The sequence below is a fragment of the Psittacula echo genome (assembly GCF_963264785.1).
Source record: "Psittacula echo genome assembly, chromosome: 15".
Taxonomy (NCBI): domain Eukaryota; kingdom Metazoa; phylum Chordata; class Aves; order Psittaciformes; family Psittacidae; genus Psittacula; species Psittacula echo.
The window spans coordinates 12,566,925-12,590,251 of NC_137751.1; the positions used below are offsets into that span (position 1 = coordinate 12,566,925).

The following is a 23,327-nucleotide window of genomic DNA, read 5'->3' on the forward strand; positions in this document are numbered from 1 at the left end:
TTATGCCTCATACTCTGCCTTTGAGGTACAGCAAAGCAGGTCAGAGACAACCCAGCTACTACAACTCACACAGCACCCTATCCTTGGCCAAAGGCATGAATCCTGCTGGTACTGTGCACAGCATCCACTGCAGCTCCCTCAGCAGCTCCTGGCACAGCGCAAGAGCACATTCAGCAGAGGAACAGGGCAGGCTACACCACAACAAAGCAGACAGCAGGGCTGCAGCCGTGTGCCCACCTGTACTGTGATGAAGGGCTGTTTGCGGGGGAGGCTGAGGTCTACATCAGCATCTCTGGGACCTTGGATGGCCTGTGTTGGAAGGTTGCGCACAGCTCAGCACCTCAAGCCCCCACACGCACACAGTGTAAGGCTCTCGGAAGCACAACGTCAGGAGACGATGAGGCAGAGCACCGCCTCAGCCCTGTGAGGGGCCATTCTGAAGCCCAGAGCACATGGTTAATACCTCAAACCCGCACCAACACGGCGCCACTCTCTCGGGAGGGCCGATGCGAGGGAGCTAAGAGACGGGTCATCGTTCATCAGCCTTGTCTGCCCTTGCCGCAGCCGCCTCCGGAAGCCGGGGCCGCGGCATCGTCTCAGGCACGGGAACCGGCTAGCGCCATCGCCTCAGGCACGACGAAGGCGGGAAAACGCTGCCCAGCGCCTGCGCACAGGCTTCCGAGGAGGGCGCCACCACGGGGCGGAAGGGGCGGAGCGCGGCCCGGAAGCTCCGCGCGCCGCGTTTGAAGGCACCGCGGCGGCGGCTGCGGCCTAACGGGAGGGCCGGGGAGGGAGAGGAGGAGGCCGCCTCCGCGGGCTGGAGCTGAGGGCGGGATGGCCGCGGTGTGAGAGCTCGGTGAGCGCTTCCCTTCGCCGTGGGTAGGGCCGGGGCCCGCGGGCTGCAGCGGTGGGAGGCTGCGGTTGAGCCGGGGCGGGCAAGGCGGGCTAAGCGGCCTTTGGGGAGGCGGGGTTCGTGTGTTGAGGGTTAAAGAAGGGCTGTGAGGCGGGTGTGGAGGGGGATCGGGGCCTGAGGGTGGTGAGGGCTATGGGGAGGCAGCTGTGGAGCGGGTCTGGGTGAGTGGGTGAGGATCGGGGCCTCCGAGAGCCCCGCAGCGGGCACAAGGCCCTCAGTGTGCCCTCTCTCGTTCGCAGCACACACGGAGCAGGCTGGATGCCCACAGGCAGCAGGACACTATCGCAGGCTGTCCGGGCTCTCGGCAGGGGCACAGAACTGTTCTTCCACACACAGGTCTCCTTGCCAAGACCCTTCTTTTGCTGTGCTGGCCTCCCCGGGGCCAGCCTCAGTTGCTGGTACCAGGTGCTGTTAAAGCCTGTATCCCTCCGGTCTGCAGGCAGAAACCAGGGTGGTGGTGCTGGGGCTTTCCCCTTCTCCTTGCTTGTGAACACTTGGCTTCGCCAGGCCTGCACGGTTGTAAAAGACATGGCAGAGCAGAGGTACTGCATAGACTATGCCAAGCGTGGCACGGCAGGCTGCAAGAAGTGCAAGGAGAAGATCGTGAAGGGAATGGTGCGCATTGGGAAGATTGTTCCCAATCCTTTCACGGAGTCTGGCGGGGACATGAAGGAGTGGTACCATGTGAAGTGCATGTTTGAGAAGCTGGATAAGGCTCGGGCCACCACCAAGAAAATCGAAGACATCACAGACTTGGAAGGGTGGGAAGAGCTACAAGATGCAGAGAAAGACTTAATCAACAAGCACATCTCAGGTGAGATACAGGCAGCACCTTGTTCACTTCTGTACTTTACTTATTTTCAAGGTATGCCACCAATTGCCATGCTTTTACCATGAAATCCTCACTGGTGTGATGACATCAGTATGACAAAGTGCTACTCAAATCTGTGTTTCAGCCATATAGGAAAGATAAGAATACTCAATTCTAAATCATTTGTCACAACCGGCTATGGAAAACGTCTGAGTGATTTAATTCCTGGGCAGATAAATCCCAGGAAGATGCATCAGTTTTGTTTTAGTTTCCCTTTCAGCTTTTTTCCATGATCTTTACTTTTAACTTGAAATATGAAAAAACATGTTCATTTTTTGTCCTTCCTCACCAGTTCTTTTAAGACTTACTTGTTGCAGTATCTCGTAGGTAGTTTATTGCGTGATATATGAGGTTATTTCTGACTGCTGGTTTGAACCTCACTGTTTTACAGAAGCTAATTCCAAGGCTGGAAGTACACCGAAGAAAAAAGTGATAGTCCAAGCTAAGCTCACTGCCACAGGACAACTAACCACAAAAGATCCATTAGGTCTCAGCAATCCATCACCAAAAAAGTTCTCTGGCTTCACAGGTAAAGACTTAAGAAAGCGATTCTGGGAAATCCTTCTCTTCTAATATCAGCATCAGAGGTGTTTTAACTTGGCTCAGATAAGTAGTTTTTATCTGTAGAAGGCAGTTTAATTTAAATACTGTTCTAAAATCTCTTTTGCCAGAAATGGTTAGTGCTTTCTTAGGCTGTTAAGTCTTGAGTTTGTAGTATTCCCAAGGGAACAAAGTTTATGCAGTAACCCACCTTGTCAGGCTGACTTAGTCCATAGGTCAACTTAATCAAACTGTGAAAGTCTAGACTAAAGATACACCATGTGGAGCTCAGAATCTGTAAAAACTTGGTTGTGAGGGATTCCCAGTGGCAGTGTGCATGGAAGGGAAACCTGTTATTCCTCAGCAGCTTGTCCTGAGAAACCACTGTTGGTGTGTGAGCACTGCCAGACCTGACACAGACGTGTAGCTCTGAACCACCCACTTATCTCCCTGTACACAGCCAGAGCTGGGAATGTGCAGGGGTTTTGGTATTGTAAGAGAAGAAGGGATGGAGACATTTTTTTCCCCTTTTTAGAAATATCTTGGAAAACATCTTGCTATGAAGGGCAAAAGCCTATAAAACAGAAAGAAGACAGAAGCATCTGCCAGCAGGAATGCCTTTTCACCAAGGATTAATCGTATTAGTTCAGTAGAATTATGGTCCCAAAGATTCTGGTATACTGTGAAGATCAAAGCTAGCATAAAAATAGGTTAGGGTATTTTTTAAGTCACAAATTTTGGCATAGCACAGGTCATTCTTCAGCTCTGAAGCTTTGCCAGCACACGGGGGTTGTTCTTTTCAGCTTGCCAAGCAGAGGTAGCTACAACTGCAAAATTACATCATACTGTGTTTGTTAAAAAGGCAACTTCTCTTCTTGTCTTTGCAGCCAAGCCGAAGAATTCAGATGATATCTCTGTAAACTCTTCCCTCAAGTCAAGCCTATCTGCAAAAAAATGTGATCCAAAGCACAAAGACTGTTTGCTGCGTGAGTTCAGGAAGCTCTGTGCCATGGTAGCTGAAAAGCCCAGCTATAATGTGAAAACACAGATCATCCAGGATTTTCTGAAGAAGGGATCTGGAGGAGGTAGGATTCCTGCTTGGTGTTTTCAGCATATGAAAGCCTTCTCAAAACGAACCTCAAAGTATCACTTCAAAAGCAAGGGTGACGTAAAACCTGCTTGCTGTGTGTTGTGATGATTCCTGAACTATGGAGATAACATTTGCAAAGTGAACTCTTTATCTCCATAACAAATTCAGACAAGAATGTCTCAGTCTAGAATTGCTGAGAACATTCGTAGGTGCTGCCAAACTTAGTGCTGGGGTCACATTTGGAGGGCAATTGTGAGTGTATCCTTTAAGGAATCTTTTATGTAAAACGGAACAGCATGGTGAAAAGAGGAAGCCCTGGCTGTAGGGTTTTACTCCCAGGGCCATCCTAAGGGGCACAAACAACCGGAGCCTGTGTGTGAAAACAAACTGTGCCAGTTTCCAATGCTGTGTGCTGGTTTTTTTCCCAGATGGCTTTCATGGTGATGTGTACCTGACCATTAAGCTGCTGTTACCAGGCGTCATTAAGGTTGTTTACAACCTGAACGATAAGCAGATTGTAAAGCTCTTCAGTAGAATTTTCAACTGCAACCAAGAAGAAATGATCCGTGACCTGGAGCAGGTGAGTACAGACACCAGTTCTCTTCCCTCCCTCGGTATGGCAGTGCTGTAATGGGGTTTTTAACTCCTACTTGAAACATAGTGAGCTTGTGACTGTTAGAATGAGAGTTAGCGATTTTGGGGGGTTTGGCCCCTTGCATAGCACTTCTTGCCATCTGGAATCTTTAGAAAAGAATGTTTGAACAGAAAACAACATATGAATTCACCTGCCCAACTTTAGAGAGCAAGACTGAAATATTTAGGCAATTTGGGCTGCATCTGCTTTGTCTAAGCTGCTTTGTTGAGCGTATTCCTGCATAACTGATTTATATTACAGTTTTTGTAACATCACTTATCAAAACCTGTGATTCAATTAACAGATCTGTTCTTGTGAGCTTAATGTGGTTCATACAATTAATCTACACTCATACAATTGTAAGTGCTCATGTGTGCGTTTAATTCTTGTGCACAGGAGTTGGTAATGGACTCTGCACGCTTCTGATTCATTGCAAGATGGAGAAAATGGGTGAATTAATGAAGCTAATATTACACCTCTTTACTATCTTGGTATATACTGTCTTCTAGTGACATCACTATACTGTTTCAGATCCTTGGATTTACAAGTGGATTCATCCTGAGGAAATAAATGGTCTGTGATGCTGCAGCAGTGAAAAATAGAGCAGTGAGATAATACTGGTACTCTTACTTACCTTTCTTTTGCAAGTGAAACTGCTGAGCAGCTTTATTGTGTGTCATGGCAGCCTTCTTCTGTTTGATTCCAATTCCTTCATGCAATTCCAGCATCATTCCTGTGGTTTATCCTACTTATTGGAGCCATATTGAATCCCCAGTGATATCCCCATTCTGTAGCCATAGCCCTGATCCACACCCTTATTTTCTTTCTGGAGCCAGGGAGATGTTTCCGAGACCATACGCCTCTTCTTTGAACAGAGCAAGTGTTGTCCTCCAGCAGCCAAAAGTCTCCTGACCATCCAAGAGGTAGATGAATTCCTCATCCAACTATCAAAGCTCACTAAGGAAGATGACCAGCAAAGTGTGCTGCAACATATCACTCGCAGGTGAGCAGAGTAATTGGCCTCTGAAGGTTTGCCCTAAAACTGGGAGTAGTTATCACAAGCTGGAACAGGTGAAAAACCAGTCATAGCCACAGAGACTGAACCTCATGTCTTCAAGCTGCTATTAGTGGTTTGATTAAGACACCCTGACTGCTGACCAGCAGTGGAAAACATGTATGGCTCCTGTTCCTGCTGGAGAATTTCATCCTGGCCTGACAAGCCACTGTTCAGTCAGTACTAAACAAATAGCTTGCAAAACTACCTTAATGGGACTTAGCTGTTAATTAAGTTGCTGTACTTGGGTATGTTGGGAAAAGCTTTCAAGCCATTTAGACAGGTTCAAGATTCTTGGTTTGTTTTAGTCTGTGTTGATCTGATTTGAGGATGTTCCTGTCGCTTCCTTCAGATGCATTAGTGAAGTGAATTTTTGAAAGTGTGTCACCACTGAGGCAGAATTAGTACAGACATTCAGACACAGAGATGCTAAAAAGCTTTTTGGACATCCTTTTGTGCCTCTGAGGTGTCACTGGTAACGTGTTCTTATTTAATTTTAAACCCTCCAGAAGGGGAGGACCTTTTTTGATCAGTTTCTTCTGTTCAGCTGGCAAGTAATTAGGTTAAATGTCTGCCACTTCCGAATCTTCTCTCACATTTCAGATGTACGGGCAATGACCTGAAATGCATCATCAGGCTAATTAAGCATGACTTGAAAATGAATGCTGGAGCAAAGCATGTGTAAGTCTTCACCTTTCATTGTGAGAAGCCCACCAGAAGTGGGCATTAGCCTCATAAGCCAGGAGCAGCAGAGCTGAGGTTGATTCATGCTTCCTCCTCTCCTCAATCTGTTGAAGGTTGGATGCTTTGGATCCCAATGCTTACGAGGCGTTCAAAGCTTCACGCAACCTCCAAGACGTGGTAGAGCGAGTCCTGAAGAACCAGCAGGAGGCTGAGAAGATGCCAGGTCTGAAGCGGACCCTCAGTGTGCAGGCCTCCCTGATGACCCCTGTGCAGCCCATGCTGGTAAGGTTGGCTCCCCTGTAATGAGCACTTTCAGCTGCTCGAGAGATGGGGTTCTCACATGCATTGTCAGACCCTCACCTATAAGAAGCATTAGATGGATAAATGACTGTGTGTAGTGTGAGCTAATAGAGCATGCAGTGCTGATTTAATACCACTTTAGAAAGTGTTTTCTACCAGGAGGCCAATATTCAGTGTACTTGCATCTTCAGTGCCACTGCAGAAGCTAAAATCTTGACTTGCTTTGAGTCCAGAAGTGACTTTTTTGTTTGCTGTCATTCCAGAAGTCCATTCTTTCTATAGAAGTAGTGTAAGCTTTTAACTGCATTAGAGATTCAAATAAGTTTGAGGTTTTATTTGAACAGAGTTAAATATTTACTTATGGGCTAAGCACAGTCCTGCTAAAGGCACAGTACTTACACCTTTAAATATTTGGAGGAGATAAGCACTGAAAGCCTGTAATTATCTGGGTATGTGTAGATGATTCGAAGTAAATGAGTAATTTAGAAAAGGAAAACTTCAACTGGATATTAGAGACCCTGGACAAAAAGAGTTACAAGGCATTGTTAGTTCATGAACTTAACTAAAAGGAACTTCATCTTTTAATGTATAATCTGAGTGAGTTTGGAATTTGTCTCTCCCCACCTTCCTAAGGCTGAAGCCTGCAAGTCCATTGAGTATGCCATGAAGAAGTGCCCCAATGGCATGTATGCAGAGATCAAATACGATGGCGAGCGGGTGCAGGTCCATAAAAATGGAGATCATTTCAGCTACTTCAGCAGAAGCCTCAAGCCTGTCCTCCCACATAAAGTAAGCACCTATCAACCACCTCTCCTCTTGCACCAGCTCCTCTAGAAACATGACTGCATTTCACAACCGTTTCTGTAAGCAAGGGGAATACCTCTTGTTGTAGACTTCCCTAATTTATGTAGACACATGGAATCTGGAAAAGCAACACTTAATAGAATTGTAACCAGTTAGTTTTGGTGGACATCCAGAGCTTGAAACTAACATTAAGCTCTCTGCTTTAGAGTCCTCTTTACACACTGCATTTCAGGAGGCCTGATACCAGCTGGGTGACTTGGTTATATTTGTTCGAGAGTCATTTTTCTCTTTGTACACTGTACAGTGCATACCGTAGTAGAACGCAAAGCTAGCGCAGATGTGCCGACACGTGCCTCAGACATGCTTCTGGGAGAACCATCTGCACTGGGGTGAGTCCCTCTCTTCAGCCAGTAGCTGTATTTTTCTGTCCTTTTCTCCAAGGTGGCCCATTTTAAGGACTTCATCCCTCAGGCTTTCCCTGGTGGGCAAAGTATGATCCTGGATTCAGAAGTTCTTCTGATTGACAACAAAACTGGCAAGCCACTTCCTTTTGGGACGCTTGGTGTGCACAAGGTAAAGAAACTTTGCTGTGGTTAGAGGCTGTTACTCTGCCGACTTCAACACACCAGCATGTGATCTGTTATCACAGGATCATTTAAGAGATGTGGGGAAAAAATAAGATCCCTGAGAAGGTTGATACCAAAGAAAAGGGACTGCTCTAATACAACAGATTTGATATTAATCTAGCAGGACAGTAAGATTTCAGCTCAAGATGAATATTAAAACCCCTTAGAAAAGCCTGCAGTTCTGTCATTGAGCAATGTGTGGCAGACTGGAACACCACAGAATGTCAAGTGTTTAGTCCATGTGAATGTATACAATATCTAGACTAAATGGTGGTGAGGAAGAGGACAGTAACATGAAAATTAAGCTCTAAGGGCTTTAACTTAAAGTGGCCATTAATCTGAAGTCTGGAATGGTGGATGGGTTTTTGTTGCAGCAGTAGTGATGGATGGATGTTACACTGCCTAAAGTCATTACTATTTGTAGTAATGTTTCCCTGTCACTAGGAAATTAGCATGTTTTAGTTTCTTTCTCTGTGCTTTGACACATTCAGTCTAAATCTTAATTCTTAGAATAATTCTGTCTTTTAGAAGAGGCCTAAGCTGCTTATAACTAAAAGATTGTGGAGATAAGAATACATCCTTTTTTTGCTGTTATCTTTCTAAACCTGCCTGTTGCTGCTTGCTATGACTGCAGATTTCTTTTAATCACTCTTGATTGTCTTGCAGAAAGCTGCTTTCCAAGATGCCAACGTTTGCTTGTTTGTGTTTGACTGCATCTACTTCAATGATGTCAGCCTGATGGACAGGTAGGTGTCCGGCACAGTGTGAGAGCCCAACCAGTTTCCCAGCATGAACTTGCCACAGAGGAAGAGGTTTATGTGGGCTTTTGAGCCTCGAAAATCCAGACAGCATGGGGGGATCCTTACTGTGCTGAGGAGTTTCACGGTGGAGCTCTATCTTGCTTTGCAGTTCCAAAATACCACGTTTGACTCTATTTCAGTGAGTGTGGTTGAGTGCCCACCTCATCTTCTGTCTGAAACAAAATGCATGCTTAACATAGAACTTCTATTTTACAACTCACTCCCTGGAAGAAAGTAAGAATTGATTGTCCTTTCTGGAACACTGTAGGATACATCATTTAATTCTCTAAATAGCTTTTCTCAATGTTCACATGACTGCTACTTGCTTGTCCTTCATTCTCCAAACCTTCCTTCAGGCCTCTGTGTGAGCGTCGCAAGTTCCTCCGCGATAACATGGTTGAAATCCCCAACCGGATCCTCTTCTCAGAGATGAAGCACGTCACGGTGAGTTCAGTGTTCAAACTGCCTGGCTGGTGACCTCATTGCTTGCACTCTGGACACCCCTTTGCTCCTTTACCGCAGGGCCTTCTGACTAAGGCTGCAAAGCCAGGAATCCCCTGCATGTCAGGATGGTTCTGCTGTCTGTACAGGACTCCTTGAGCGAGTGGTGTTCAAGAACACTCTGCCTGTGCTCCCATCTTGAGCAATGCAGCCACTTTACATAGTTGAAACTTGCACATCTTTTTATTCTCTTGGCTTCTTAATGATTTTGTACCCATCATAACTTTGTTGCTAGGAGGAGCTAAATCCTCGTGTAACTTAGTCTTTACTGTGCAATGCTGAGCTGTGGAGAGAGACTGGAGTATGACTGAAGGGAGCTAGACTGCTTCTGGCAACTTCAAGTGCTACACAGCCCACATACATCCCGAGTGCTAAAAGCTGCATTTACACAGCAGCATGCTTGGTTTTTCCTTTCATTGCTATGCACAAGGCATATCTCCCATTATTTTTCCCCACTGCTACTGATTTCAGTAGCATCTTGGTTTCGGTGGGGAATGCTTGGGCATTTGGGGCAGAGGAAGCATTTTAGGAAGAAGCAAAGAGGATAGGAACCAAGGCAGCTGGATAGAGCATTAGGCAGGCTGAGAAAATCTCATCTTGCAGATATAGGACATACCTGGGACACAACCAATGTGATGTGTCCTCATCTCTGAGGAGTTTATGTAACTAACCACCCCTTCTCTTCTTGGGACAATATTCCCAAATTAGTTACTGGATGTGCAGCAAAGAGAACATGGTTTAGTGCACCACTGTTCCACGTAGAAAGCCTGAAGACCACAGCCCTTTGACATTCTTGAGCTAACCATGATGCCTTTCCATTTCAGAAAGCTTCAGATCTGGCAGATATGATCACCCGAGTCATCCGTGAGGGACTGGAAGGACTGGTGTTGAAAGATACAAAGGCAGGTTCATATTTACTCTTCACTGAGTATGCTGGGAGTTGGGGAATAACAGCGGACAGATCTGTGGATGAAGCACACAAAGCTGATCATCCTTGAAATTTGTGGGTTCTTGCTGATGCTGACACCCAGTCCAAGTTGCTCCTTATAGATCTGAGCACTGCTGTGCTCTTGCAGTGTTAAGCTGGATAAAAGCAAGGGCTGTTTGAGGAGACAGCTGTCCCCCAGATGATCTTTCTGACTGGGGGTTCTTGCCCTGTTCTGCACAGGGTAATTATGAACCAGGAAAGCGGCACTGGCTGAAAGTGAAGAAGGATTACCTAAATGAGGGTGCCATGGCTGACACGGCAGACCTGGTGGTGCTGGGAGCTTTCTATGGACAAGGCAGTAAAGGTAAGTCTCTGGGGTTGGCTTATGCTGATGCTGTGAAGCCCTCACAAGCCCACAGTCCTTTGACACCCCGGGATGGAAAAGGGGTTTGGTTCATTACTTTGCTTTTTGGAAAGCTGTGGCATGTCCTGTAGAAGCTGTGAACCACTCTGCTCTCCTCTCCTGCAGGTGGGATGATGTCCATCTTCCTCATGGGCTGCTATGATCCTAAGAGTGAGAAATGGTGCACTGTGACCAAGTGTTCTGGTGGCCACGATGATGCCACCCTGGCACGTCTGCAAACAGAGCTGGATATGGTGAAGATCAGTAAGGTGAGAGGGGCTGCGGCATGGAGGTGATCAAGGACTGCTCAGCAAAGGGCTTGTAAAAGCCACCTTCCTGCTGAGCTACACCTGGGTGCTGGCTTCCTGCAGAACTCAAGTGCTCTGCTGGGAAGAGGCTCCATTAGTGGTAAAGCAGATAAATACCTCTGACAGCAGTGAGATGTAGGTGCAGCCACCTCCCAAGATGAGGCACTGCCTGAGATTAGACACTGAGTGGGAAGCCAGACACTATCTCTTTCCCTCCCAAGACTAAGTTTTATCGGGAGGAGCAGAGCAAGTGCCTTGCCTTTACTGCAAATTGCATTGGTGAAGACAGTCGCTAGATGGGGCTGCGGGTGAGCAATGCAGGTCAGGCTGGTTTGTGGCTGGACAACCTGATGTGTTGGAGTTGAGACTTGATGTGAGTTAGGAATCTTTACTATTCAATACTTGACAGAAAAACAGCTGAATTTTAGTATTTACTTGACATCCTGAAGGCCATTTGAATCTTAAAAAAGGGTAGTTTCATGGGAGCACCAATGTTATTGTTCACATATGAAATGTCAGTAATCAAGAGCTGCTACAGATAGTCTATGTGATTCTCTGCATAAGATAAACTGCTGCAGATCAGTGCACCCTGCACTTCAGGCTGACAGATTTTCTCCATACAAAGGCAATGCAATACCTTTGATAGACTAATGTACTTCTGGGTTATCTTTCAGCAACTTCTTTTGCAGAAGTAGGTTCATATATGCTCATAAATGCTGTCATTTTGGGTTTGTGCTTTTTGTTAATAGGATCCCAGTAAAATTCCAAGGTGGCTAAAAATTAACAAAATCTACTACCCAGACTTCATTGTCCCAGATCCAAAGGTAAGTCACAGTCATTTAACTATGTTTTCCAGCCCTGATACAACAATTACTACACTTCATTTAAATGTACAAACTGTCTCTATTACAATTAGTCTTCTTAGCTGGAACAGGAAATTAAGTGTTTATTTCTGAATCTTGCAGGTGTATTTGAGGCTAAGAGCTCCCTGAAGAGATCGTACCTGCAGCACTTCTGGTACTTTTATGCATTAAATCTCTTCCAGAAGTGAACTCCCTTTAAATTTGAGGCATGAAAAATCTGACTTAAAACATTTGAAGCACAACTGTACCCCAAAATTTAGGGTTTACAGAATTTATTAGCATGCCTTGTGCCATGTATGGCTGATTGATAGAAAAGCTGCTGTTTAGAAGTTGGCATTCTGTGTTATGGCTGTAGTGATAGGACAAGGGGTAATGGGTTAAAATTTAAACAGGGAAGATTTAGGTTAGCTATAAGGAAGAAGTTCCTCCCTGTGAGGGTGCTGAGGTGCTGGCATAGGGTGCCCAGAGAAGCTGTGGCTGCCCCATCCCTGGCAGTGTTCAAGGCCAGGTTGGACGGGGCTGGGGCATCCTGCTCTAGTGGAAGGTGTCCCTGTCCATGGCAGGGGTTGGAGCTGGATGAGCTTAAAGTTCTTTCCAACTCAAACCACTCTGTTTCTATCATTAGTTGAGAATCTTTAACTCACTGAAAAATGTTTGTCTAATGAAGGTGACCAAGGAGGTGAGTTTGTGGGTACGGAATTGTGTGCTGGGGCGGAGAAGCAGGGTTGTGGCAGGGGTAGAAGAATAGAGACACACTGAGTTAGTTCGTGAGAGAGCACAGGAATGTAACATGGCTTCCTCAATCCTGTGTTTAGAAAGCCCCAGTGTGGGAGATCACAGGGGCCGAGTTCTCTAAAGCTGAAGCCCACACTGCAGACGGGATCTCCATTCGCTTCCCTCGCTGTACCCGCATTCGAGATGACAAAGACTGGAAGACAGCCACCAACCTCCAGCAGCTAAAGGTGAGTTAATGCAGTATGTCTGCAACGTGTTGGAGAAGTTCTGACAACAGTCTATATTTAAAAAGACAAATTTGGATAGCAGGGTACGCAGTCTGCTGGTTGGTACCTCTGATGGTACCTGTTTAATCTAGGCTCAGGCTGCTTGCTGGGTCATTTTGATGTGAATTTTATTCTTTTATGGGGCCTCTCAATCCTCTTGTGTTGTGCACTTTCAGAGAAGTCTGTGCTGGCAACTGATTGTATCAGCTCTTGTAACAGCCTTCATGGTGAGGCATTTCCTTCCTGAAAGAGGTGCCTTTTATTCTCTTGTTTATGGTCATTCGGTCTCCTATTAATTGCTGAGATTGCAGGAGGCATCTGGGAGGTGACATGGGGGAACCTGGCCCAGTTCCAGGGCACAGGGGCCAGGTGACAGGCAGCCAGGCCTCCTGGGCTGCACCCACCCCACACAGCTTCTTTACCTCCTGAACTGGCAATTGGGCTGGCCTGCTGCCACCCCAGCTGCTCCTGAGGTCTTAGGTCTCAGCCTAGTTCTTGTCATTTGGGCTGTCTTCACACTGCCTACAGGGATCCTGGCAGCAGACAGAAGCACTTGTTATGCCATTGAAGCAGGGAGGGATTCTGGCTCCCTATGCAGGTGAAGGACAGAAAAGTAAAATACCTTCTTCAGACAGACTGTTCCCTGTGTGAGCAGTGGTGGTCCATTTTCAGGCTAGGAACCAGGCTCTGAAGAGGTAGTCTGTTTTGCTCTGTAGCAGATGTGAATGGCTTTTGGTAGTATGGCTTCCCTTAATGCCAAGTAGCTGGGTGGAAAGCAGAGAGTTTGGACAGAATAGACAAGAAAATGGCTACAAAGAGGAAGAAAAAGTATTTGAGCAAACACATCAGGGGGGAAACAAACTCGAGAAGACCACACGTTACAGCTCAAATCTAATGTCAGAGGTTTTTCCCTGTGGTTAAAGGCAATGCTCTGTTTCTGGTGGGTCAGGAGCTGTACCAACTCTCCAAAGAGAAGGCTGATTTCAATGTTACTGCTGGGGAGGAAGATGAGTCCACGGCTGGCAGCAGTGGAGAGAATGAGGGAAATTCCAGGTCTTCCACACCACACAGCACTATTAAAACTCCCCTAGGCAAATCACCTGCAAAAGCCCAGAAGCCAGAAGGTAAGATGGTGCTTTTGGGAGAGGAACCTCAGGATGTGCTCTGTGCCTTTGGAGAGGCTGGCTCTGGATCTTTGCCTTCTGTCATGTGCTCGAAGATCCTGTGGCAGCTTCCATGTGTATGTCAGGGATCACGAGCAAAGCTGTGTTTACACCCTTGGCTTGGCCTGTGTTGCTTGAGCACAGACTGAACAGCCACAGCTCTGAGCTGGCAGTGAGAAAAGATGGGAACAGCACTGATGGTGCTGTTCAGGTTGGTGTTCAGGCAACTCACTTGGACAATAAAAGCTCTCTGGGATTGTATGCTGCTTGGGAACAGGTATCTTGAACCTAGCAGTGTCTGTTATAGTTTGTACCAAAACTGCTTTGGAGTGATTCCTCTGGGGCTGCAGTCCGTTTAATCTGACTAGCTCAAGGTCCTTAGCAGAAGGTGTAAGACTGATCTGAACAGCAAACCTACTGCTCCTGTTCCTGCAGATCTCATGCCCTCTGGTTAGATGTTTTTTGGCCATAAACCAGTATTTAATGTTATTGGCTGAAGTTCATGCATGTAACAGGGCACCTGGATGCAGGGGATTTCCAATTAGTAGATTGCAGAGCTGTGACATGAGTTTGCTTCACCAGCACTTTGTCACTGGGAAAGAACTGAGGCAGTGCAGTGACAGCCAGGAGGGAAGCTCAACAGCTCAATGAAGGCAGGAATACGCCCCACACCATTTGCAGTACAAAGGTCTTACTTAGTTACATTCTAATACACAGGTTTTCCCGAAAAAGGAGGGGAACTTTTCCCTTTTCCTCTCTTCATTCCTCCCCCCATTTTAATGAACAACCAGTAACTGGACAGAGGGCACAAATGAGACAAGGTTTTTGTTTCTAGAGAGCAAAGCAGTCATTGGATCCCCTCAAAAATCAGAAGAGAAACGAGGTGAGAAGAGGAAAGCATCCGAGATGGAAGACAATGGCAAAAAGGTATGGTCAGCTGGGCAGCAGCCACTTTGGGTGGGAAGGAGCTGAGGCACCTTTGGTTGTCCCTTCACTTTTGCCTTCCATGAGGAAAGTTTGAAATGCTCCTAGAGCAGCACCCTAAGTTAAAATGACACATAAAGGCAGAAATAGCAGCAAGTCACCTGGTAAAGGCAGCAGATGGCTGAGCTCTCCTGTCTGCAGAGCTGATGTAACTGGGTTTGTTATGCTGAAGGCCAATGTTCTCCTCACCCACCGACAGTGTCCTGCTCCACGAAGCATTGAGACTGCTGAGCAGCTGCTTTTCCTGACTGCTGCACATGGAAGAGTTGGGAGCTGTAGAAGGAGAGAACTGTCCTTTCTAGCCCATTGTGCAGCAAATTGCGGGAGTGGAATAAGAGTCACTGAGCTGTAAATTTCCTGATGAGCCTGGAGTAGCTATTTTGATATAAACAGCAAGTTCTCCTCCGGGGTTGTTATGTTCTCCTACTTTAACTATGAAGCATCAGCTTGTAAGGACAGAGACATTAAGATCATGTTTACTGGACCACATCAGCATCATCACTAAGGCGAGTAATGGGATAATAATTCTCCTTAGCTGGGGCAGTGCTGTTCAGCTGGATTATCTGGCTTGCAGAGGAACCATGTGGGTGCTGCTCCTGTGCAGTCCCGTTATTAGGTGTGGGATTAAAATGAGAACCCTGGGAACTGCCAATGGACCCACTCATGCCTTCAAAGATCTTTACTGTCATTTTCAGACCAGTTTAATGGCTTTACCAACCTGTGCTTCTCTCTCTCAATCTGCAGATACTGCTGGACATATTCACTGGTGTGAAGCTCTATCTATCGCCCTCTGTGAAGGACTTTGACAAAATCCAGCGGTACTTTATAGCATATGATGGGGACCTTGTGACAGAGTCTGACACAGCCTCAGCAACCCACGTGATAGGAGACATCGATGACAATCCTGGTGCTAAGCGTGTGTCTCCCAGGTGGATCTGGGAGTGCATCCGGAAGCAGAGGCTGGTAGCCCCATGCTAGCAATGGGAGGCAGCTGAGCCGTCCTGACACAAGAACAGCTGAGAAGTAGGTATGTGGAAGAAATAGTGAGATTCCTCTGTGGAGACGTGGATAGAAATAAAGTGCCCGAGACCATCCGAGGTAGTTCTAAAGATCCATATGGAATCAATTAAAACAGCTCTCTGAGGAAGTGTCACTGTTGACTCCATTTTTCTGCCCATACTGTAGGCTGCTGCACTTACTCTGGTGCTGCTTTAGTCTCTGGGTTTTTAAAGTTTGGGTATTTTTATAGTTAAATAAAACTGAAGCAGTTGCTCCTTTGCTGTCAGGACTTACTTCCCAAAAGTTAACTCTCTGCCTGGCCAGGAACACAGCCCATCAGCTCTGTGAAACCACCAGCTGTGAACTGCTGCATGGCTCCAACTCACATGAAGGACACTTGTCCTTCTCCTGCTTTGACTTTGCTTTCCTAATGCTCAGCACAGGTCTGTATCTGGTGGCAGTGCGCACCTCTGCGGTAGGTTTCATACCAAAACTGGGGCACCAAATAATCTTCCATTGCAGCAACTGCTGTAGCATTCTCTCTGAGCATCCCCTTGGAGGGTTTGTTCTCTAGAATATGCTGCTCTTGTTTCATCACGTAAAAGCTGAGGCAAGAATTCTACCATCTAGGTAGTTGAGACACCTCCTTCTCCGAAGCTGTTCAAAACTACTGCAAGTACTTGAATATTAAGGAAATAAGGAAGATGGGGTTTAGGAACAGGGGTTCATTTTAACTATTATGCAAATACCACTGTGACTCTGCATGACATACTCATGACTCTGCATGAGCAGGGCAGGTGCATGTGTACATGATGGAAGGAAAATCAAGTTGACCAGTTTACTGGTTTCTTTAACCTCAAGGGTGCTCTCCCCTTTGTAATCTCCACACCATTAAGACTGCACTGCTGAAAGTTAGTGTGTGTTTGTTACCTTCTTCCCTTCAACCTCTCCTGTACTTGTCCCCCACCTACTGCTGACATTTAAGCGCCTGCTCTCCCAAGCCTTTCCTGGTTGAAGTTCAGAAGTAGCTGTAGGATCTCTGCTTTCTCCTGGCCTGTTGGTAACAGTCGGAAACCAAGGTGAACTAAATCACAGTTCAACTTTATTATAAAATTATAAACCAAACTTCTGTACCAAAACTAGGAAGTTTCACCATCATCGTACCAAGAGGATTTAACATGCTGTTTCAAGTAGAATATGAACTTTTAAAGTATGTACAGTGGACATAAAGCACATAAATATTACCATTTATTAGTTCATATCATTATATTCCTTTGGATCATTAATCAGTTCCCTCCAGATTTTGATTTGCCTTTAAAAACAACTCAGCCATAAGGAGAGAATCGTTTTTGCAAGGGAAACACTGGAGCCAGGAGACAAAAACAGAACCTCCTCCCTTCAGAAAGCATGTTTCAGAGTCATGGGGGGGGGTGTCTTCTCATTCCTAAGGTTTCAAGCATTGATCTGCAATTTGATTTATCTGCTGTAGAAAATAAGCCTACCCTCTCCAGGTATATCTGTCTGCAGGGGAATCATCATCTTCCTGCTTCCCCCCAGCCCTGAGTTTATTGAAAACTATGACAACATGAATTTTCACAGTGAGTTTATGCATGAGGCTGTTCAGCACTTTGTGTATTCCTGTACCTCTGAGAGGTCCCTGTGAACCTCCTGAAGAGGAAATACAGTGACTGCTTACCTGCCCTTTCTTTTTTTAACATGATGCATGGAATTGTACCAGTGCTCATCTCCTGCTGGAAGCTGTTAAACATTAAGCCAAAGATTAAAGAACAACCTGAACAGAGAAAGAGGTAAAACTCTGAATTCTTAGTTCAGTAAACCTCAGCACCTCAATAGTGCAGCAATTCTGCTACCAACTGACAGATTTCTTCAGCTTAAGTGCTTTGTTAATACTCATAGAGACCCTCCACTCCATGCCAGTTGAGAAGCAAGTTGCTACTCATGCAATACTCCATGTTAAAGATGACACAAGTTTAATTCCCTGTTCACATACGGTACCATTTATGCAAAAGTAGATGTCTTTGGTGATGGTTTCTGTAACTGCACTTCTGCTACTCCAGGAGCTGTAAGTGGACACTTGGTTATGTGCTGTTCCTCTGCTGGCAGCTCTGCAGAGATGCAGCTTGAACACTTAAGTGATCATTCCCCATGAAGGGAAAAGCTAGACAGGGAAGAACCTGCAGCAGAAGATACTCAGCAAGTGACTCAAAATGAGTGTACAATCCTACGGTGGCTGAAAACTTAAGGCATCAAGATTCTGAAACTCAGGGAGAAATATGCCAGCTACAGCCCTCTCTAGCAAGGCTTCCAAATGAACATGCTGCTCCTGAGGGCTTGCATTTGTCATGAATCAGACCACAGAGTCTCCTGTCCATCCTCACAAGCAGAAAGAGTGAAAATCAATTGCTTTGATAAGCAGTCTGCATGTACAGGAGTAAGAGTGAGCAAAGGGGAGGATGGGGGAAGCTGTTTACTAAATGAAGCATCTGTAATGATTCGAGGGAGATAAAGCTTCCTTTCTTTCATGTCTCCTCTCTAAAGTCACCTGTACTTACATATGATTGTGTATCAGTAGAACCCTTACTGCTCTGTAGCTGTGTCTTGGCCTCACTAAACCCTCTAAAGGACTCAAGCCTTAGATTTGTAGCTCCTTAATCAAGTGAAATGAGTCTGGTTTAAAACTGAAAGTCAAAGGGATTTCCCTGGCGTGTAAACCAACCCACCACACAAGGTCAGGCTTGATGGGCCAGAGTCTCACTCCTGTTCTGGCTTTCAGTACTACAAAGTCCACCTTCAAATAAAACCATACCATTGTCCACCATTGCACTAAGCTAGATGTGTTTATTGTGCTGTGGAGGGGGGAGGCTGCCTGCCTGTCCTGCAAGCATAGGAATTCAGCATTAAATTAAAGGTAAAAATTAACAAGTACAATAAGTTTTCATCTTTGAAAATGAAAGTTGTTGCTGGGTGTTGAGCCTAAGCAGCAAAACAAAGGTCACTCTTTGAGATCCCACTGCACTTGTATTTAGTAGTCAGGGGAAAATATGAAGCCTCTGAATCTGAGCTTTGTGGTGGGAAGCCAAACATCCCTGGATCCCCACCTCTAACTAGAACGTAGGTTGTTAACAGTTTGTGTGTTTGCTGCTGGCAATGAGCTCCAAGGAGTACAGGCACTGTGGTGTAAAGCACTATCATGGGAAGAGCACAGCCAGGCATAGCTTGGGTAAGAACAAGTTTTCTCAGGCTTCATCCTTCCCTCACCTCCAGCTTCCAGTGGGGTCCATGTGCTAATCTCTGACCTAACTAGTAGCTATTTTGACCATTTCTCTCACAGCAGATGAGGCTTTAAGGCATTTCCAGTCTTCCTTCCACACACTTAGGACTTAAAGACATGGACGGCCCTTATCACATACTGCCTGCAGATGGGACACTCGCTCATCCGCTTCCCGCACTTGGTGCAAGTGACCATGTGGCCACATTCCAGCAGGACACAGTCAATGGGTGCATCCATGCAGATTTTGCAGAGGTTTTCCTCCGTGCCTGGGAGCCCAGCACCACCTGAGTAAGCAAGAGACCAGGGTTGGCATGAGACAAGGAAACAAGGCAGGTACGTTGTCTCTGAGCAGTGTGTGAGTTGGCTTTATCCAGCTTCTCTGATGGACTTGTGCATACTGAAGGTCTGAAAAAGAAATGCTTGTGTCTGACTAAACTGATGTGGAGGTATCTGCTCCATCAAGGGGCAGGAAGTTTTAGCTTTTAGAGTCATTTGTGCGATGAACACGGAAATACCACTGAGATTCTTAGCAATGAGGCAACATGGATCTCTCTTCACTAAGTGACAAGTGATAGGACAAGAGGAAATGGCCTCAAGTTGTGCCAGGGGAGGTTTAAATTGGATGTTAGGAAAAATATCTTCCCCAAAAGGGTTGTCAAGCACTGGAACAGGCTGCCAGGGAAGTGAAGGAGTCACTGTCCCTGGAGGTATTTGACAGACATGTAGATGTGGCACATGGCGACACGGTTTAATGGTGGACTTGGCAGTGCTGGGTTAACAGTGGGACTTGATCTGAAGGGTCTTTTTCAACTCACACAATTCTAGGATTAAGAATATCACTTACCAGTTTGATCATCAGTGTCAGAAACTGCAACAGAAGAAGAGAAAGTTATTTGGTGAGTAAGGGAAGCTGGGGAAAGAAACATGTTTCTCAAGCAGTATTATTAACAGGAGAGGAAAGCCTTGAAGGGAAATTACTTAAACCAAAACTGCCTTTTCTGATACCCATGCAGGGGCTCAAGCTGAGGCTCTTTTGCTGCACTTGCACAAAAGCCAAGGCTTCACAAAGCTCAGCAGCCACCTACATTGATGTGCCAATGCTTAACACAGAATCGATGCGGTGCTTGGTTTCCAAGAACTACACTTTCAGTTTCTTTGGTGTTTCACAATCTCACCAATATTGCTGAGCACAGCCGAGACAGGCAACAGTGACTGAGAGAAAAGGGCAAGGGCTGTCAAAAGCACAAGATCCAATGAAAGAAGAATATAAACCCAAAGCAGTTGTCTTAAATCTTGTTACCATTCACAGAGGACAAAGCTTAGTTTTTAAGAAAACAAAGCTACATTGGACAAACAGTGAGAAACAAACCCCTCTATGAAATCAAAGTGTCCCAAGCCATTTCTCTTGGAAATCATTTACAAGTGTATGTCTCTTTTAACCCTAGAACTGCAGACTGACACCTGCAAGTCAAGCCAAGCACATTCTCTATGACCTCTAGCACACCACCATCCCTCACTGGTCAGCATGTAGGCCTGGCAGTGCACTGGAGGAATGCTCTTGTGATCCAGAGTCAAAGCACAGCTCCCCATGCCTAGGCAGCAGTGGGAGCCACCTTCCCCAGGCACATGCCTCCTCTGAAGTGCCTGGCTGCTTTTGGGTGGCATTTTCCTGCTCACTTTGCCAGTCACCATGAGTCAACAGATCAGAGCTCACCCAGAGCTTACACTCATCCCTCGGCAGTCGCACATCAGCTGTTCTGTGGGTGATGCAGTGACTGCACGATCTGCCACAGATGAAGGGTGCAGAGTTCTCCTTTGTTGCTAACAGAGGGAAGCCACTCTCCAGAGCTAACATAATGCTCTCCTCTTAAACAAGTACAAGTAGCGGTGAATAAAAGTTTAGCTACTTTCACTCTAACATATGTAACACTTTCTCCTCCCTTGCACTAAACAGAGATGTTAAGTTCTAGTTCCTTCTGCAACTGTCCGTAAAAAGGGAAAACCTGGAAAACAGGCACATGTTTGCTTAGTTTCTTACCTAGATGTTGAAGGTCTTTCTCTTTATAAAGACGAGTCACCCTCTCCAGCAGCTCCCACTTTTCACAGCAGCCTTTGTAGTTGACAAAGTTGCGAGCAAGGATTTCCTTCAGCTGTCGCACAGAGAGCGCGTTGATGTCTCCAATGCTTGTCAGATCAGATAGAGAAGCCTTCCTCCCCTGCACCAGGTTATCTTCAGAGTCCGTAGACTGAAAGGCAACAAAGATGGAGTGATTCTTGCCCTCAACACACAGCGCTACAGCTTAAATCAGCTTTCAGTGTGTACTAGCAGGAATTCATGTTTGGATATAAATACAACCCTGATTCCTCTGTGAATTCCTCCATCTATCAGGAACACAAGTCCTAGGATGGAAATAAGTCATTTCTATTAGTATAATGTCCAAGAACACCAGTTCTTGCGGAGGACACGATGATGCCAAAGAAAGGGGTTGATTGGGTCTGCCAGTGGGCAGCCTGAGTTACTGGTTAGCCCCCCATCTCTCTGTAGTAATGATTCTGTGGCAGCAAATACAGCCTTGAAAACCTGGTATTCCTGGTTATTAATTCCAAGACACACAAACCTGAGTCTCCTCCTCTGTTGGCGCTTCAGCTGCAATCTCAACTCCTGTCAAACCAACTTGGCTTGGAAGCACGTAACCATTTGCCTAGAAGAGGAAATAACGCTTTCACTAACAGCATATCTGTGTGTCCAAAGCAAAATAAGCTCAATATTCAGCATGAGCCTGCCCATGGCCGGGGGCTGGAACCAGATGATCTTTAAGGTCCCTTCCAACCCAAACCATTCAGTGATTCTATGATCATTCAGTAACTGCAAACCCTGCCGGCTGGAAGCACAAACTGCAGCACAAAGTACAAGTGAGGCACACTCACAGGAAGCTTTTCCTGTGCATCACTTACAAAACCAAGCTTGGGATAAGTAAAACTCTGAAACTGAAGTCACCATCTGACCCTTTAAAGCCTCGCTGTATTTAAACCCTGATAGAGTGTTTGTACAGCAAGATCCCACATGAGGTTCTTATGAGGCTGGATCAAGAGGAGACCAAATCTATACACACACACACACACACACACATATATATATATGCAGTCCTTCAGTGCAGTGTGGCAGTGTGCTGTGGTATGGTATGACAGCACTGATGGTACACTGCTGCCAGTACAAGGCTCTGTATAACACAGTTCAAAGTGAACAGGTCATAGAATCATAGGATAGTTAGGGTTGGAAAGGATCTTAAGATCATCCAGTTCCAACCCCCCTGCCATGGGCAGGGACACCTCACACTAAACCATGCCACCCAAGGCTTTGTCCAACCAAGCCTTGAACACCACCAGGGATGGAGCATTCACAGCTTCCCTGGGCAACCCATTCCAGTGCCTCTCCACCCTAACAGTAAATAATTTCTTTCTTATATCCAATCTAAACTTCCCCTGTTTAAGTTTGAACCCGTTACCCCTTGGTCCTGTCACTACAGTCCCTGATGAAGAGTCCATCTCCAGCATCCTTTTAGTGCCCCTTCACGTACTGGAAGACTGCTATGAGGTCTCCACACAGCCTTCTCTTCTCCAGGCTGAACAGCCCCAACTTTCTCAGCCCATCTTCAAGTAACCACGAACACCTCCTCAGGTGGGTTCTGGACTGGACAAACAGGAGATACCACACAAAGGACCAACAGCAGCAAAGCTGGAGAATGAGGAGGAGCAGCTTTGAGCACTTAAAGTGAAAGGCACGGCAGTGTCATTCAAGCTGACTCCCCCCCAGCAGCTGCCATTCCTCTCTGTGGTTTCCCTATGACAAAGGAGACTGTAACGTTACCATCCTACTTATCTAAGTGGGGACTTGTTAGTATTTACCAAGTAAGAGGATAACAATAATGATGAAAGAGCCTGAGCTGCAGCAGGATGCCATGCAAATGGAGACAAGCTGACATGTATCATGGAGGCAGTAAGGGAAGACAACAGAGCTGAATGTGCTGGTAAAAACTGGAATGGCAATAGCCAGAAACCAGAAAATGAAATGGTCCCTTAATGATTTGTGAGAACTGTCCTCCCAGGAAAGCTCTTCTTTTGCACTACATACATCTGCTGAGGAAGCAGGAGGTACATACACTTTCACAGCTTTGATCCACAGGGAACTAAATACACCTATTAACTTCCTAATAGGACTAGGAGCAGATGTCAAACATGGAGTAAACTTTCCATAGCAGACAGCAGAAAGACAAACAAAGCAAAGTCAATGAAAAATAATTAAGCTCCAATGCCCCTGCCATGGTTCATTACAGACTGCAGAGTGAATAACACCCTCAACTTTGTCTTCTGTTGGTCTGAGTGCAGAAGGCACCAGAAACCTCACCCATCCTGCAATCATCCCTCATGAGTTTCAGTTCCAAAATGGCTTTAAACTGTGCCTGTGTCTTGCACATGAATTAAACAACAATAATAACCATTTCTTCTAACACCTACAGACAACTGTCAGAAAGTTGTCAACATCAACACACCAGACAGATCTGCACGCTG

General features: G+C 46.0%; 2 protein-coding genes across 6 annotated transcripts in view; one reads left to right on the top strand and one right to left on the bottom strand.

Annotated features, from left to right (window-relative positions):
* The first annotated feature begins 726 nt into the window (after positions 1-726).
* Positions 727-15,620, top strand: LIG3 (DNA ligase 3). Of its 4 annotated transcripts, none has more exons than XR_013958074.1 (20): positions 727-856; positions 1,153-1,727; positions 2,176-2,313; positions 3,212-3,409; positions 3,843-3,994; positions 4,885-5,051; positions 5,706-5,783; positions 5,900-6,068; positions 6,720-6,875; positions 7,332-7,463; positions 8,183-8,262; positions 8,673-8,760; positions 9,642-9,719; positions 9,986-10,109; positions 10,275-10,417; positions 11,206-11,280; positions 12,135-12,281; positions 13,244-13,444; positions 14,319-14,410; positions 15,212-15,256. XR_013958074.1 is itself a non-coding variant. In XM_080630135.1 (20 exons), exons 2-20 carry the CDS (start codon positions 1,172-1,174, stop codon positions 15,443-15,445), a joined length of 2,982 nt encoding a protein of 993 aa, XP_080486261.1. In that variant the 5' UTR covers positions 727-856; positions 1,153-1,171; the 3' UTR covers positions 15,446-15,620. The 4 variants fall into 4 exon arrangements, 3 of the variants coding, with proteins under 3 accessions (XP_080486261.1, XP_080486263.1, XP_080486262.1); XM_080630135.1 differs by having other exon boundaries at positions 13,270-13,444; positions 15,212-15,620; XM_080630136.1 differs by lacking the exon at positions 727-856 and having other exon boundaries at positions 1,163-1,249; positions 1,353-1,727; positions 13,270-13,444; positions 15,212-15,620.
* A 597-nt stretch (positions 15,621-16,217) lies between these two features.
* RFFL (ring finger and FYVE like domain containing E3 ubiquitin protein ligase) overlaps positions 16,218-23,327 on the bottom strand; it is a 33,026-nt gene continuing 25,916 nt past the window's right edge. For both annotated transcript variants that reach the window (XM_080630350.1, XM_080630351.1), the window contains 4 exons: positions 21,377-21,460; positions 20,797-21,004; positions 19,603-19,626; positions 16,218-19,042 (listed from right to left, as the gene is read on the bottom strand). In XM_080630350.1, the coding sequence (XP_080486476.1) occupies positions 18,861-19,042; positions 19,603-19,626; positions 20,797-21,004; positions 21,377-21,460 (498 nt within the window). In that variant the 3' untranslated portion in view covers positions 16,218-18,860. The remainder of the gene's footprint in view (positions 19,043-19,602; positions 19,627-20,796; positions 21,005-21,376; positions 21,461-23,327) is intronic.

What these genes read in the sequence shown, in the direction of transcription:
- LIG3 (XM_080630135.1), top strand. Translation starts at nt 1,172, where the DNA reads ATGCCCACAGGCAGCAGGACACTATCGCAGGCTGTCCGGGCTCTCGGC. An exon ending in AATCAACAAGCACATCTCAG is followed by an intron (nt 1,728 to 2,175) that starts GTGAGATACAGG and finishes ACTGTTTTACAG; the next exon opens with AAGCTAATTCCAAGGCTGGA. An exon ending in AAAGTTCTCTGGCTTCACAG is followed by an intron (nt 2,314 to 3,211) that starts GTAAAGACTTAA and finishes TTGTCTTTGCAG; the next exon opens with CCAAGCCGAAGAATTCAGAT.